Here is a 17,227-nt window from a genome sequence, read left to right as displayed (position 1 = left end):
TTTAGTATCTATAAGTGAGCATTGCCACACAGTATAAGCACGACAAGATTTTTTTTCTTATTCTATTTTTTCCACACTCCTAATGTGCAATAATAGCCATACAGCCATGAAAGCAGCCAGTATTTAAGTAAAATTGCAAACATTGTGCTACCACTGGAATATTACTGCATACACAAAGAATATGTGTAGCAGCTGAAGAGATGTGGCCTCTGCTCTTCACTTGTTTCTGAGTAATCCTCTGCATTCTCAAGTTAATTTGATTCTCTTCCCTTCGTTCAGTAAAGCTGCCCATTTATTTATAGCTGCCAATGCAACCATTACACAAAAGCTCTTTCCCTGGACACTTCTGGACAAATCTTACTCACACAACTGTAAAATAGACCATTCCTGTAACTCCCACTACCTTCCAGCAAGCAGTTGGCACACCTGCACTACCAACAAGCAATACATGAGCCCAAATCACTCTTAGGACCTTTAAAAACTTCTCCACTTCCTCATAAGCAGAAAAACAAAAGATCCAAGGAACTTGGCTCTCAAAATCAATAGTTTTAGTGGCTGTTATGAACTGAGGAGGTTTCGGGATGATGAGAAATGCAGAGCCAAAGGACATTTTCTTTCTTTGAGCCTCAAAATGGCAACATGGGCTCCTTTGCCTTTGCATGGCCAGAAGTACTTTTGTGTTCTCCTTCTGAGGAGCCACCACCACCCACCCAGCACAGCTGCAGTAAGTATTTTGTGCATAAGGCAGCTCTTAGCTGAATTGGGCAGCATATTTGTGCAATATTTGACAGCTCTGAACATGTACCACAAAGATGATCCTCATAAGAACTATAGCAAAAGTTGCAGTTTAAATGACCAGAAACAACTTTAACTGGTTTAGAACAGCTAAAGCAGTATTATACACATCACCATCTAGCTAAGGAAACACAGTGCTTCACGTAAAGAGTATTTTTCTTTCCTACCAAAATCAGATTCTCCAGAGGACTAACATGATGGGGAACGACAGGGCATTAGTGATAGCATTGCAAGGTCCTTGTTACAGGGATAGGCACATTTCCCACGCAGAGTAGTCTTCTGCAGTTTGGAATCTGTTTTCATGTCCACCTTCTCTCAATGCCCAGCTACCCTACTGAGATGCGTTTAACACATCCATAGGTAAACACTTCTCAAAGGTTAGGGCTGAGCTCCATGGCAGTTCTACTCCTGGCAATTTTAAAATATTTTATCAACGATTATAGTACAAGTGGAGGCTTGTGGCCAATTCCAATGCAAAGCCAACAACTGTCACATTATTTCTGAGAAGACACTGCCCTGCTGAATCTGAGAGTGATGGTATTACTGCCTCAATTATCCATTTCAATTAATGCAAATATAGGCAATAGTCTTGGAACAGCAGAATAAGAACTGATCGCTGAATACACAGTCACAAAATATAAGGCTTGACAAAGGAAGCAATAAAAGAGATTAGATTTAGTTTCATGTATTCTTAAATAAGATAGGAAAAAAAGGTGGAGTATAGTCTTTACAATAATAATTATGTCTTATAAAAATGTTAGAAAAATATTTTCATTAGAATTTTTATTATTTAATGTACATTCTCCTGAAAGAAATGGAGAAATGTTTGATTTTGAGAAGCTACTGGAGTCTTCAGCACCATCTTAATGACACCTCTAGCTTTTCTCAGTAAAAATAACAGAGTGCTAGGCTTGAAGAGAATATATTGTCTATTGTAACTCTACTAATGGTATCTGAGGTAAATAAAAATTAAATGAATTGGCCAAGGTCACACAGGAAGTTGAAGCAGTTTTTTTGAGCCATGGGAACCTCCTGCACTTTATCTGTGAGAGCCTGTCACTGATAACAAACTAGATTTTAACTTGAGGTTTTCAGTGTAGAGAAGGGGTCTTTAGCCTAGTCAATGCCTCAGTGGCCATTCATTACAGAGATGGGAGGGGAGCAGATAGGCATTCACATTCCAAAAGGCTACATACTGCTATTCCCCATATTTCTGCAATAAAAGGAAAAGATTCTGCATTTCATCCTAGGTATATAAATACTAAATCTTATCTTGCTATAATGAACTCCACCTATAGCTAACAAATGCTAACCATTGGAAAACTGTAACAAAATATACTTCTTCCTTTTTTAAAATGCTAAAAATGATATTCCCCTATTAAGCCAGCACTGTAAGTCTGCAAATTCTGTTAAATGCTAAAGACTTGAATATTTTACCATAAACATGAGAATTCTAACATAGAGCCAAAACTTTAAGACACCCAAGGAAGAATGATTTAAGAGTTGTTTCATAAATTTTTCATTACAAGTATAGTGGAATCTTACCTGGAATCCAGCAGCTACATTTACCTATGTAATGCTGCTGACATGGTTTTCTGCTGGACCAGTAACAATACTCAGCCTAAAGTCACTAGCAATGAAAAAACCCAAAAGATGTTGGAGGGATGGAAGGAAGAATGAAACATGTGGGATAGGAAAGAAGTCATGGGAGGGAAGGCTGATTCAGGTGAAGGACACCACAGAAGATTGGAGAAGTTTAATAGTCTGTGATGGAAAGAGGCTTGCTTACATATCATGGCTAGAGATGGCAAATCTGCTCTGCAGGGGATCTGGGATAAAGGCCTGCTGTATAACCGCCTACAAAAGCTCTTTGAAAGATCTTTCCTTCTTGTAACAGAAAAGTAATGTTGATATGACAAGTCTGTTATTCATGTACCCACCAGCAAAAAGAACAGTTTATGTTCAGGTCACAATCTGAAGGTTAGCTATACAACCTCAACACTAAAATAATTTGTAAGCAAATAAAAAAAATTCAACGTAACTCAAAAACCAATTCCCGCCTCACTGCTGTGTTTAACGTCTGACAATGCGCGAGCGCGTGTTCACACACAGAGAACAGCACTCACTGAATCTGCTCATCAGTGCATCCTTCCAGGCTTCACTTCCTTTTCTCATAACTAACATTTTTTTTTCTACCTCTGCTGACCCAGAGTTCATCAGCAGGTCAGTGCTAAGGAAAAAGGTAACAACCAGTATTGAAAGTGTAACCCTGTCTATTGCTTAGATTCTGGGAACTTTAACCTCCCGTTGGAAAGCGTGACTAATAAGATGGAACCAATAATCTCCCGAGAGATGTAAACCATGTGCCAACTTTAAAATACAAAAGTGCTTGCATGTTTTTCTTTTTTTTTTTGCCTTTTTTTTTTTTTAAGATGACTGTATATATAACATGATATAGTAGCTAACTGAAGGTTGGAGTGCCAAGGCATAATATGGAATGGCATTTTTCTGAACTCTATTTCAGTTTAAATGAACTGTTGAATATTTTGGATTTTTTTTCCTAAGTGACTGTTTCTGAAATACATATGGTGCAGTAGCAGGATTAAGAAAATACATTTCTCAGCAAAACAGAACAAAATAATTACAGAAAATACAGAAATTTAAATTTTTCCCAAATATGTAATTAACTCCCTAATGCTTACTCCACAAACATCTAAATGACCTTTAAGTATGTGATTTCTTTGAAACAAAGGTGAATTTTCTCACCTGAGCAAGTGATGCTTTTCTCTGTTAATAACTGAATATATGGCATAGCTGTTTCTACATTTTCAGCACCATGATTTTATTGATTTGAAATATTTGAAACAGAGTAGCATCCAAGCACTGCTACTTACCAAGATTAGGACTGTGTAGCGGTAACGTCTGTGGTGTTACTTGCTTCTTACATTCCCTAATTTCAGTTTTGTTTAATTTGATATTAGTATTTTAAGCTTGTTTTTATTAGTGTAAGGTTGAGCCTTATCCAAATTGCTGGACTGAACTGCACACAGTATTTTCTCTGTCTAGAGCAATGATTAATAGTTTCTCATAGAGCAGTTTTACAAACTGCCAGGCTTGACACAATGATGTTTGCAGTTACCGTATCACCAACAGGCTTCAAACAAGAGCAAAGCTTCTGTCTGATAGTTGACAAACAGATCACTGAGGATATTAAAATTTGAGCAAACAAAAACTGTAGGAAGAAAGATGTACTGGCTCTATTTTACAGATATTAAACTCAGAAACATAAAAACAGCAGTTTGTTGAAGGCTGCCTGATCTTCAAGAACCTGTGAATGAGTCCTTGTGCAGTTCTGCTAAAGAGAATTCTTCCAGGGAGACTCAGAGGGTCAGTTGTTTCCTGTGACAGCTAGAGCTCACCTTTCCTGCTGTAACTGTAACTGAGCTTTTCAGATATGGCAGCACTCTATCCCAAACTCCAACTGCTGCTTTAAAATTCTTTTGAGGTGGCAGCTGTGCATGTGATTGCTTGTTACCAGTACTCTCCATGGTCGGTTTAGTCTCTGTGGGCTGCAACTGCAGTACAACTGTAAAAACTCATAAGTCTCCAGGGTGAGTTTAAAATCTGCGTTTAAAAATGTGCTCTTTGACTCTGTGATCATTGGGACATAAAAGATGTGTCTTTACACTAGCTAGAGGAGCTTAGGGAAAACGTCTGCATCCCACCCTGAATCAGATTTCAAAACACGTTATATTTGTGCCTGGGAGTGACTATAGTGCTTTTGGGTGCTGGAAAAGTAGAAGTACCTGGGGGGAGACAGGCTCTTGGGTATCAGCATAACAATCTGCAGGGACCACAGAGATAAAAAGCTGTTGCAAAGAAAACAGAGGCCATTATATGGCAGTAGATGCCTCCAGTCAGAGCATGACCATCTTTTACTCTAAGTTTGTTCACCTCCAGTTCTGTAAGTGGAAACCATTATGGGCATCCAGTTCCTCCCTAAACAAGGTGTTAATAATATTGTGTTGTACCAGCTCTCCACAAGATTGAAAGAAATCTTCAGATTCTTCTATATTCAAAATATGAGAACACTAACAATAAACAGTAAGCCAAAAAGAGTTATATACTGAAATGCATCACGATACCTGGCATATTCTGATTGCTTGGTCCAGCACTGTCTTTGTATCAGTTGCATAATCTGGGCAAGGCAGCATGGCATGACTGAAGTGGGCTTGCAGCAAGAGGTGTGTTTTTGTGTGTGAACTGTCAAATGAATGGGGATTGACTTCAATTGGAAGGTGTTTGGCCAGTTCGCTGTTCATCTGATCCTCATTGTGTCTCACAGGCAGATCTGTGTACTCGTCAGCATTCTTTAAAAAAAAAAAAAAAAATTAATAATAGTAATTAACTTCAGAATAACTATTACTGCTTACTGAGGCATTCAAACTATATGCATTTAATTTACTACAGTTAGATTTCAACACGAAAATAGTCGCATATTTAGAAAGTGTACTTATTTATCAAAATCACACATGGGAAAACAGTAACTAATATAATATTTTCAAACACTGACACACTTATAGATCTTAAATATTTTCCTTCCACATAGCTAATATTAACATTAGAGAAGAGAAAAATAAATGCAATAAAATAATTCATTGGATGGATTTAGTAGCGGGAGATGACCCACAGGTATCCTACCTCATTGGGTCACAAAAACATTTTAACATTAGCTATAAAGAAGTCAAAACCTCATATTTTCAATTTTCAGGTTTTCAGTTTTTCTCTTAGTACTCAAAACCCAGTAGCTTTGGAATAGCTCTTACATGCTTCTTTTCAAATATTTTTTCAATATTTTGAGCAGTCAGTGTCTAAGCAACTGATGATGAGTGATCAAAACAAAGTGCAAAATTTTAAGCAGGTGGTGAAAACATTCTCTGTGTTCCAGAGTGGTACTAATGCTATTCATGTCAAAATGAAAGCTGTGTAAGAACTTTCTCACTGTTGCAAAAAGGAGCGGCCCACCAACATGTAATCTAAACACAGCTATAAGTAGCAACATCATAGCGGCCAAGAGAAGCAAGTACAACTATTTTGGTATCCCAGGCAGAGATGCCAATTCTCCTCTTGGGAAATCCACTGTCTTTGAAAAAAAAGTTCAACAGAAACATCCTAAGAACAATAATTTAGGCAAAAGAATCAGTTTTGTGACTTAATCTGCAATATTTCCCTCTACAAAATCCTCTTGTGCATGTATGTGTGCACATATCTCTTGGAGTGAGAACTATCTTTCTGAATTATAAAACTTGCAAGTAAGGTAAGAGTTTTATAATATGTGATGTCTTTTCCATCTGTAATTTATGAGAGCATATTGCTTTTGTCATAAAATAAAAAGTCATTTGGGGAGCCTGAAGGGCAATGTCTTTGAAACTACAGGCTTAGCAGAGACCATTAATTTAAAGTGTTCAGGGTTTTATAGTACTCTTAAACTATAGAATCAGTATTTTGCACTTTAGTCTTCAATTTCATCAGACTTCCTGCAAATCCATATTAATGAAATATTCACAACAGTAACCAGTGAAGAGTGAGGTAAAGAAAAATGGCAATTTTAGAAAACCTAATTGAACTACCTAATTGACTTACAAAGAACCATATCCCCTCATTAATATCCTAAGACGTAGAACATTTTCTGACAATTCCTAAAAGCAGTCAGATAGCTGGTTTTACTCCTTGACAACTGACAGCACAAAATTTTCTATTTTTTTTTAATGGTACAAGGAAACTATGTCTAAACTGTTATATCAATGTAAAAGGAATGGTAACCATTAGACAATTTAAGGTTTGGAAAGAAAATCAGAATGTCATTAACTTATTTCATATCTCAACTGAGATTAGAAGTGAAGACTGAATAAAGACAACTGCTGCTTAATCCTGGATGTCTCTGCTAGATCTCTTGTGAAAACTGTGGTCATTTATTCTCTGAACCTAAGGTCACAATCTTTTTAAGCCCTATAGAAGGCTGCATGTTTGCTTCACTCTTTTTATTTAACTGGCTTCTCCTTCAAAGATATTTTAAAGAATATTTACCAAGGAGATTTTTTACTTAGTTTTGCTTTGCAGTTTAAAGTAGCAGAAAGAAGGAGGATCAGCCAAGTCAGTCCAGACCAACTGGTACCCCTGAAAATGCATTTTCCCTAATTCTTCCCCAGCACATGTTTTATTTACATCCAAAACACTCCTCTTATTTTAAACAACTTGCCTACTTAATTTCCTGTTTGTGATCATTGACTGTAAGTAAGTGAGGTTCATTTTCTTATCTGCATCATGTAGGTAATTAAAGGAAATTGAGAATGGGTAGTGAAGCTTTTATACAACTGAGAATGAAGCTGAATGGAGGGCACCGAGGTCAGCAGAGTCCATTATATTTTTATGTGAGAGGCCGGTATGTCTGCCCTGTCCTTGTTTGCTTAGTGTAGGCTGGACAGACTACTAACTGCAAATCTGTTTCTCTGATTTGCCCAGCTGTCCTTGAATAAAGACATCTTCCATTGCAAAACGTTAAATGACAGTGATTGACAACTTTGTGATGAACTCTGCTTGTAACCCCCTGCTACTGTTTTCAGGTTGCATAAGAAAAGACAGAATAAAGAAACATCCTTTGTAATCACCTCAAATGGGCCCTGCTGTTCACTCAATATTTTTTCATTTTAGTTTTCCTTTTCATTGCAAATCTCAATCTGTTCTGTAAAGGCTGTAGCTTCAACTATTCCACACAACATATAATATATATTGTTTTAGTACATCATATGTGAACGCCATTCTTACTCACATGGGTGAAGAAACAGATCAAACTACGTATCAATCATTAATCTTCATTCTAAAGTCAAGAAACTTAATACAAGCTTCATAGTTAAACCACAAAGCACTTCTGTGCATTTTTCACTTTCCCTTCTTCTCCTGTTAAATCAGAGCTGTTGCAGGCCATGTACAATAATAGGTTTACAAGCACCTACACAGTTAACCATAACTTGGTGTATACCAGGGGATAACCAGGAATTTTAGCTACAGATTCTGCAATTATGCATTTGGTAGTCATGTCACATCTCTCTCTCCTACATTTCTGTGATGGACTTTCCCAATAATGTCTCCTTTTGGGCATTAGAGACTGCTGCATCATTTCAAGGGTGTAGGAGTCATCTCAGACTTACATTTCAACCTGCATGCGACACAAGGTGCTCGTATAGGAGACAGTAACTTGCACTGCTAGTGAGAAATGTCACACACAGACCTGCATAATCTCAACAGTTACATTTTACAAGGCCAAAGGGCTATTCTGGTAATTGAATTCTGTTTCCTGCATAACAGCAGCCACAGAATCATCTTAAAGTCCTTTCTACAACATCATGCTCCAAATATGCAGCTTACCATCACCCTTTATTTGAGCTGTTAGAATAGCCCTAAAAGGAAACAACTCATACTATTTTAAAAGATATCTTTTGCAGTTTTGTGGTACTATCAGGCATTTGAGGAGCCAGACCAAACTAAAATTTAAATAAGGTATCCAACATTGTGAGTACTGTGCTCCGCAGAGTCCACAGGGTTAAACCTCCCCCAGATTTTCTTTCTACCTACAAAAAGTGGAAGTTCGGCTGAAAATACTGATTTATAATGAGAGCTGAGCTATGAACTTACACCACATTTAGATCTTCTAAAATATTTTAAATCTCGAGTAAGTACATCTGGCCACTTTGTCTACAGGAGAGAATACTTGTGGACCACAGACAGAAATGGAATCAAGGTGAGCTACTACAGCAAACTTGAATATTTTCAGTGAAGCCCAGTCATGGGAACAGTAAAACTTATAAAGTTAATGAGTTCTAGACTTTAAAGAGCAGTTGATTAATTTGTAACAATGAGGGTCTAAACCAAACCAAAAATAGTTTCTCACATTCCAGAGTTGAACCAGCAGTCTTTTCTTTAGCAATGTTATTGAAACTGCCTTAGAATTGACTGTCTGTATATTCCTTTCCTTTATATAGATACTGTGAACCCAATCAGTATATTGGGTTCTCACCATATTTTCAACTTTAATAAACTTGCAACATATTTTGCTCTCCTTCAAGTTTCTAATGTCTAAAGAAATAAAAGAATTCTTAGAACATTTTGCTATAAAGATAAACAGTTTTTAAATTAAAGTATAAAAAATATTTCAGCATACTAGTACTAAAATTAAATACTAATATAAAAAGAGAAAAGACAAGGATTATTTTTAGGCAGTTCAGTAATTCCATTCTCTTTACTTGAAACTTGATTTAAATTACATAAACTTCTCTAATAGTCTAAGTATATGCTGAAGTACTGCAAAAATGATACTTTTGTGAATAGAATTAATAAGCTACAATAAATAAATGTGGGTGATTTTTTACAGCTGTTCTGCAATTAACACTAATAATGCATTATGAATTTTAGTTCTCTGCTACCAGAAGTACAATGGTATGCCAATATCCAACTTATTTTCCCAAGTGAAAACAGCACATTTTGATCTTTGAAAAACTGGATAGGTGAATATAAGCTCAACAGTAACATTATAATTGGATTTTGTCTTTTGATCCATTGTGCAAAGTGACACAGAGTACTCTAGTGCAGCATCCAGACCTGCCACATTGTGCCACTGTATAGGAAGATGCTGGAATACAAAATTTGAAGCAGCCTGTACTTGTCCTCATCCAAGTGATACCTACTTACCCCTAATATAGGATAAAGAAAAGAAGCATGGTCAAAATAGACCGAGTGATCATTGGGAATAGCTAGATAACATCTGACTTATAAATTATTCAAAAAATTCTAAATTTTACTTTGAGGATACTTGAGCTTCTGTACTTAAAACCATTTGAAATTATTTCCAATTTTATATAGATACACATATGTATCTCCATTCATGTGCTGACAGAAATCTCATTTGATCCTGTTACCTTTATCATAAGGAAAATTTAAGAAATTGGTTAACTAAAGCTCTCAAGCTAATCTTCCTTTGCCCATGATTTTCCCAAGAGAAAAAGACCATATTATGTGACAAAGGAGTGGCACAAGTGTATACTGTGACCATTATTTAAATTAACCAACATATCTACAGTATATTTTATTGTCACATTTTTGAGTGTGAGTTTGATTTACAAGAAAAGACATTACATTTACACAGATGTATCCTGACTAGCAGCTAGAAGATAATCAAGCTTACACTTATATTCAGAAAACTAATAAAAGTAAGTAAACGTGCCTTAAAAAAGAGGGAAAAAGCTAAAAAACCAAAACCAAACCTAACTTACAAGTGGTTTTTCAGCTCATACAAGAAAGTAATGTAGATTCAGAAACAGAATCAGAGAAGTACTTGCTAGAATTGCTGCTCTGAAAAGTTTACCTTTGTAAGTGATATTATAAACTCCTATTTTAAGGAATTTATTGGTAGCCTCTGAATGAATGCATTTTGGTCTCAGTTTTATGGGACATAATTTAAACTTCCAAATGCTTGGGTGTTTTTTTTTACTCTTAGATATAAAAGGTCTATGACAATATTCCAGTTAAAAGACACTTACAACCATATGTTACTAGTTATAAGTTTTAAGAACAAACATGACATGTGTTTTCAAAATTCATATTATAGACTAAAAGGGAAAGAAAATTCATTTCTGCCGGTTCACTCTGTTTTATGCATGTAAAAATAAACTTTTAAGACAAACTTTTCAGAAGAAATGCTCCAGATTTTCTGCGCAGGCTGGCAGCCTCTGCTAAACCACAGAGCAGGCTGAGGCTTTGTAGAGATCTTAAAAATTGGCAAACATGGTTCAAAAGAAGACACTTTTCAGGCAAGAATAAAATATATTTGCTACATGATACTGTCACTCATTACAAACACCATGTTTACAAATAAAATCCTTGTCTTCATGTATTGTACAACATCTCCCCATAAACTACATGTGTATGTGGCAGTGCCATCAAACTGCACCCAGCATTTTAGAGCCAACCCTGCAGTGCAGTTCCTTCCCCTTGGGGCCTTCCCATGGCTCCCTTTCCAGGGCTGGTGGCTGTCAGGGAGGAAAGGCAGGAGGCAGAGCCCTGTGCCAGCCCTGAGCCACAGAGGAGTCAGAGCCACAGCCTTTAGGCAGCAGCTGTCCCTGCCTGGGGAAAGGGGGTCCCCTCTTGGGCACTGGGGGCACTCACTGGGGACTCTCTCTGCCCTCACCCTCCACTCCCGCTCAGGTTATAGGAAAATGCTCCAGTCACTTTTTAAGCACCCCATCAGACCACTCTTCACCCTCTGAAAAAGGAGGGATGCATTTAATGGAGAGCATTGTCCAAGGAAAAAGACCTGCTCAGTATCTTCTAAAATAAATAGAAACTTTTAAAAATTTTTTATTCAATTAGTGTTTAATGCACTTTTAGAGATAATAGATCCCTATACATTAAAAAAAGCCAAAACATTAAAAAAATACATTAAAAAAAAAAAGTATGAATTCAAAGTGTAACATTAACCCAATTAACTGGGTAAGAGCAAAACAGTGAGGCTGGGCTACTCTGGGCTCTGTCTCTAGATTTAAGACTCAACAGAACAAACACTGGAAATTTCCAGCTGGACAAGAGAAGTTAAAGACAGAAAGTTGTAAAACCATCAACATGCAATTATGCAAATTTGTTATATTTTAAACATTAATTTGTAACTATCTTCATGATTTAAAATGGGCCCATTTCCACCAGGAGACCCACAAACATATTTTATAAGAACATACAAGTTAAAAGTTCTTACAATTCTTAGTCCTCATGTTAGTGGTCAGAAAAATTAATTATTAATTAATCTATTATTATGTAAATATGCAATATACTAATTGTATTCTCATACTTCAAACAGACAAGTGCTTGATTTTTGCTTTTAAATAGCTGTGTATGATAAACACCACAAATTTTACAATTACCAACATCATAAAAAGCACAACCTAGGGCAATGAAACAGTTGAGTGATCACTTAAAAACACCCTAAAGGGTTTAGATTTCACAAGTTCACCTCTTACTTAAAACATCCAAACTACAAACTACTGATGACATTCCTGATGACCAGGGGTCAGGAGTCTGAAAGACCTTTGCCACTGCTCACAGAGCAATAGGAGGTCAGCAATATTAGCTACCAGTAGCAGAGAGTGACCTGGCAGATCTGGGAACTTCTAAACTACAAAGTTAAATTACAGACCTCTGCTTCAGCATGGAGCTGATAAAAGAATACGCACGCATGCTAACATACAGGAGGGGGAGGATTATTATAAAGTAACCATGATTTGACATGGGAAAGAAGCTCTTAGGACTTCTATACTAACTTGAAAGTTGATTTTCCTTTTTTTCCTCTAGCTTCCTAAGCATATTAGAGAAGCTGAGTTTCAGTGTAGGGGAAGATACAGTAATAGATAATATAATCGCTGTAATTTTCTCACTAAATGTTAAAAAATATCCTTATAGAACCATTCTATTTCAGGAAATTTTCCTATTTAAGTTACATACTTTACTAAAACATTACAACAAGGAATGAATTCATGATTTTAAGTTCTACCTCTCACATTCCTTATTTCATAAAGGTTATGATCACAGTCATAATTCAGTCCTACTTTTTCTGGCCAGTCCTAATAAAACCAGTCCTAAAAATACATTTTCCTTGAATGTATAGGTACTTTCATAGTATTAAGCCTCTACAACTTTCATAGATGTGGTTTTAGTTTGCTCTTAGGTTTTTAAGTTAAATTATTGCTTATAAGCATTCCTGTAATACTTGCACAGTTTACAAAAAAATAAATGCAGAAGAAAACTAAATTAGGACAAAAAGAAGAGCAAACATCTGGTACTGAATACACATTATTCACCTAGAATAAGATACTTTGACCACAGCAAATAAATATAAATGGAATGGTACAAATTCCATTTATAAAGTGAATTTTCATAATGTGAGAGAATTACTACATTTTATTGCTGTAAATGGTATATTAGAGTTTTTGCCTCTCCAAAATGCCTGATTTTTCTGATTATTTCTCATGAGAATGCTTCAAACCTGTACATTTTGAATGTGTTATCATGCTCTATTTTTTTTCATCTTAAAACCTAGATGGGGCAGTGAGCCACAGCTTACTTTCCCTGCAATCTCAAGTCATATCACAGAAAAGATTTAAAATTGACTGGTTTTGGCTGTACTGAAACGAATTGTATTGCACTACTACAGAACAGCTTTTCAGTGCATGAACTCAGTAATCTGCTAACAGGAAACTAGGAAAATATCTCTGAGTATACATTCAAAAGTCTCATTGTCACGAGAATTCCACTTCAGATCCATTTGGATGTCTGTCCGCATTTTGAAATTGAGCTTGGCTGCATCAGCTGGCCCAACTGCTGACTGAGATGATGATAGCAATAAAAACTGGAATAGAAAATCCTGGCAACACAGCTTTCCCTGGGAAAGTGATCAGTCATTTTCCATCTTTGGCTTTGATCCTCCATTGGGATCTTTCAGTGCAGAGCCCAGACCCAGGGAAGAAGTTAACAGTTCCCTGCATTAAGTTAATGCCACTCCGCATGGAGACGGGAGTAAGCGCTACTAATTCTTTATGTGAAATGGGGCCCCTACTTACTGTATATGTTAATGGCAAGCTGTAAAAGCTCTGTGTGCTGAAAACCAGATTTCAAATCTGCTGACCTGTGGCAGGTCCCCTAGTGGGGAGCCACAAATGCACACTGCTGCATTTTTGTACTGGATTAAATTCCGGATCTAGACTACTATGTGACCAGAGACAAAAGGGAATAAAAAGTTCACAGGCGTGAATACCTGTCATCATGTGGTGAAATGAGTAGCAGCCTGTGCTCAAGAGAGGCTCAAGCCCAGAATAACAGAAGAACAATACAAACTGGCAGAAATATATGGGAAACTTGGAAGGTGCCTACATGCACAATGTCTTTTCAGCAAGCCAGTGCTACTGGTCTCACTCTGAGCACTTTTAAATGAAAATAGTTTAATATAATAATAAAAACCCATAACTCTAAGAGGAAATGACAGCTGTTGCAAGTAAATTTCAATAAGGGTAGTTCCCTGCTGATAAAAACTGGCACATCTCCATTAATTTCAGTGTAACTATGTGAATTAACGTTGTCTGAAAATCTAACCCAATGTTTTGAACAACTCAAGAGCTACAAGGAACTACATAGATGGAAATCACTGGTAATTACAAGGGTGAGAAAGAAGGGTAATTACTGAGGAAACAAAAAAGTCAGAAAGGAAAAATATGTGAAGTCTATTATACAAATATACAACTTGTGATGTTTCTGGGATGCTTGATTTGAGTTTTATCAACATTTCTTGTTACAAATGACAACAGGTCTGATACCAAGAACAACATGGGAAAAATGCCCTTGTACCACAGTGGACCTTAACAGGACATGCCATTACCAAAATGGGATGTACCATGCATTACTAAGGCAAATCTAATCCTTTTTTGATGGCAAGTGGTAATTTTTCTTGGTGATTGTCACTGCACACAAATTTGTGAAAACACTGTAAACTCAGTGTTCCTACACAGACAGTGTTCCTACACTTGCCTACATGTAAATAAAGACAGTCCTGTAAAATACACTGTAAGATCTGTATTAAAAAAAAAGTAGAATGATAAATGATGATTAAGAGAGTTGAAGATATTTTGCCTCTGGCATAAAGTTTTAAGAACTTCTTTTAAAAGACAAAGAAAACAGAGATTTTTCAGGACCAGATGTCTAGGAAGATCCCATTTGGATTTGAGCTACTTAAATTTGCAATCATGTATTTATACATCTAACAGAGCTTCTGTTTCCCCTAGAATCTGAAAATTAACTAGCTTTGTAGCATCTTCCTTGATCTGCCACCCGTGCCCTGAGGATTAGAGACTCCACCTGAGCTTGTTTTACAAGCATAACAGAAAAAATTAATCTCTGCTGGCAGCGATCCCACTGGGATACTGATGAATAATGATATCCCTCTCTTGCTGCCCTCTCAGTCCACTAGAAAAGCCACTCTAACCCAGCAACGTGGAAACCGCTGAAACCATTCCAGCTGTGGATTAGCAGGCAGTCAAGCATCCATCTGTTCTGTGTGAATCAAGAGAAAGCAAACATGCATTCTTATAGCTAAAGAAGTATTAAAAATTAGCATCTTATATGACTGCATATAGTAAATTAAGACAATCATATATAAAAGAAAAAATAATCTATTATCTACACATCATGTTGTTTATAACTGCTTGTTGCCTTAAGCGAATGATAAACCAGTGAAATTAATCTCCTTAACCTACAAAATACTGTGCATTCAATGATTTAATATGCTTAAAATAAAATTTCCTAATACTGTATGCATCAGTTGTACCTAAAAATCTTTTGTCAAGGGACATGTATGCACCCATTTTGTAAGCAAGCATGGTGACATCCTGCCCAGAGAAACATTTAAGAGGCCTGTTGTGAGAGGAATTGTAGCTATTTTCTCACCCTATAAAAGACTTGAGATATTTTCTCTTTCTGAAAACAAGTCGTTTGAGTAACCTCTGCTGGCTTGCTACTCTTTTCCACCAGATGACAGAAAGGAAAGGAGGTGGAAGTGGAAATTGGAATGTGGGCAACCCAATCAAATTGGTGATGTCTGATTTGACTCTCCCATGGAAAGAGGACAATGGCCTACTGTAAATTAAGGAAAGCTGAATTTGAGCACTACCCCAGTAAAAAGTAGTAATAAAAGTGCATACATTGACAATTTTCCCATACATCAATTCTAATATTTTGCTTGATGCCTGTCGTACATTTATTAAGTTGCAGAGGTGAACAAAATGTGCAACCTTTTGTTCTCTAGAAGCAACCTTCCTATCGCACAAGAAATTTCCAAATATATATACAATTTTTTTCAAATGCTTTCAATTTTTTTCAAATTCTAAGGCCTTTTGGTAGCAAAAATCCCTCTGCAATTTCTTCTAACATTAAAGGTAGCCTTCCTAAGTAGCTGTGAAATAAAACATCTTGTAAATATTAGGCAATAGGAGAGGCCTATTTCTTAAATATTTCTAAATAGGAGAGGTCGATTTCTTAAAAGTTCATCTCTGATAATACATAACATCAAGATTTAAAGTAAAATTCAATTTCTGAAGCTAGACAGACCCCCATCAGGAACAAAAATAAAAAGAAAATGAGACAAAGAAAGAATCTAAATGCAAATAGGAAAATACAAGTGTCAGATACTTCATTAATGACTGATCAGTAATCCTCTTATGTTCTTTTTTTTTTCCTTTAAGTACTATGCTAAAGGAACAATATATGCTGGATACCAATCTTGTATGATGTAATCATTTCAGCCAAACCAATCCTTATCCTAAAATTTCTGTTCAAATCAGAGAACAAGCTATAATGTCATCCTCTTTCTTAAGAGTTTTACAAGCAATATTTTCTATGCTGACAGAGAAAAGTATTTTTGTGCCTTTAAACAGCAGTCTGTATGGCCCAGTTGTTGTCACTAAGTGAACGGTATTCTAAGAAAACAAAGTCATCAATATGATTGTTAACTGTTACAACTTGTAATACAACTGTATAAATCTATAAAAGGCAAAGGCATTCTCTAGAAGACAATTTCGACAAAAGAAATGCAGAGTGCAGAAAGCCTGAATTTGCTTATCCTGCCTCAATTACAAACTGGGAGGAACAAAGCAGGTAGAACTTGAACTGACTTGCTAAATACAAACTGAGCTTGCAAGACTTCCTGCTGGAGCATTTGGGACCTGAGAACACACAGCCATTGCTCAAAGCAGCCTTACAGATTATAAAACATTCAGCTTTACCATAATAAAGATGCTGTTGAGAACTTCAGTTCTGTTCCAACAAACACAAACAGTATTTCAACAAATATATTGTCTATTTGAAAATATACAGCCACATGACATGACTGCTGAAAAAAGCCATTCCATTTCCTGTATGAATACTTTGCGTACATACAACTCTGCATAATTTGAAACCTTGCATGAGGGTGGCTACGATTCTAACTATCAAGCAGTAAGCAAAACCTGTTTGTGCTAAAAAAGACAAACAAATAAGTGATCCATGGGTGAGCTGCATGCAGCTTTGAGCAGTCAGCTAAGCCAAGCTTGCTGTCACTGAACTTGCTTTTTCCATAGGCAAACACTGATTTGCCACAGATGGCAGGCAATGTTCACCTTCACCAGACCAGGACAGTGCTTCTGTCTGCCTGGCTCTCAGAAAACTTTCCATTTGTATACATGAGTGCTTTGCTGCTATAACTGCATCCTGGTAAAGGAATTTATTTCCTCATTTTTCTGACAGAAACGGTTACTAAAGCAGGTGTTTGAAATGGGGATATAGCCTGTGGCTACTGCTTTCTACTACC

At 36.5% G+C, this 17,227-nt stretch overlaps 1 protein-coding gene across 1 annotated transcript in view; it reads right to left on the bottom strand.

Annotated features, from left to right (window-relative positions):
- ASCC3 (activating signal cointegrator 1 complex subunit 3) overlaps positions 1 to 17,227 on the bottom strand; it is a 236,942-nt gene that overhangs the window by 16,988 nt on the left and 202,727 nt on the right. Inside the window, 1 exon segment of the mRNA XM_031064101.1 lies at positions 4,941 to 5,165. Coding sequence (XP_030919961.1) covers positions 4,941 to 5,165 — 225 coding nt within the window.

Source organism: Geospiza fortis, unplaced genomic scaffold, assembly GCF_000277835.1.
Source record: "Geospiza fortis unplaced genomic scaffold, GeoFor_1.0 scaffold1628, whole genome shotgun sequence".
In the NCBI taxonomy this organism is placed as follows: domain Eukaryota; kingdom Metazoa; phylum Chordata; class Aves; order Passeriformes; family Thraupidae; genus Geospiza; species Geospiza fortis.
The sequence above is the reverse complement of the archived record's forward strand: the minus strand, read 5'-3'. Positions and strand labels throughout refer to the sequence as shown.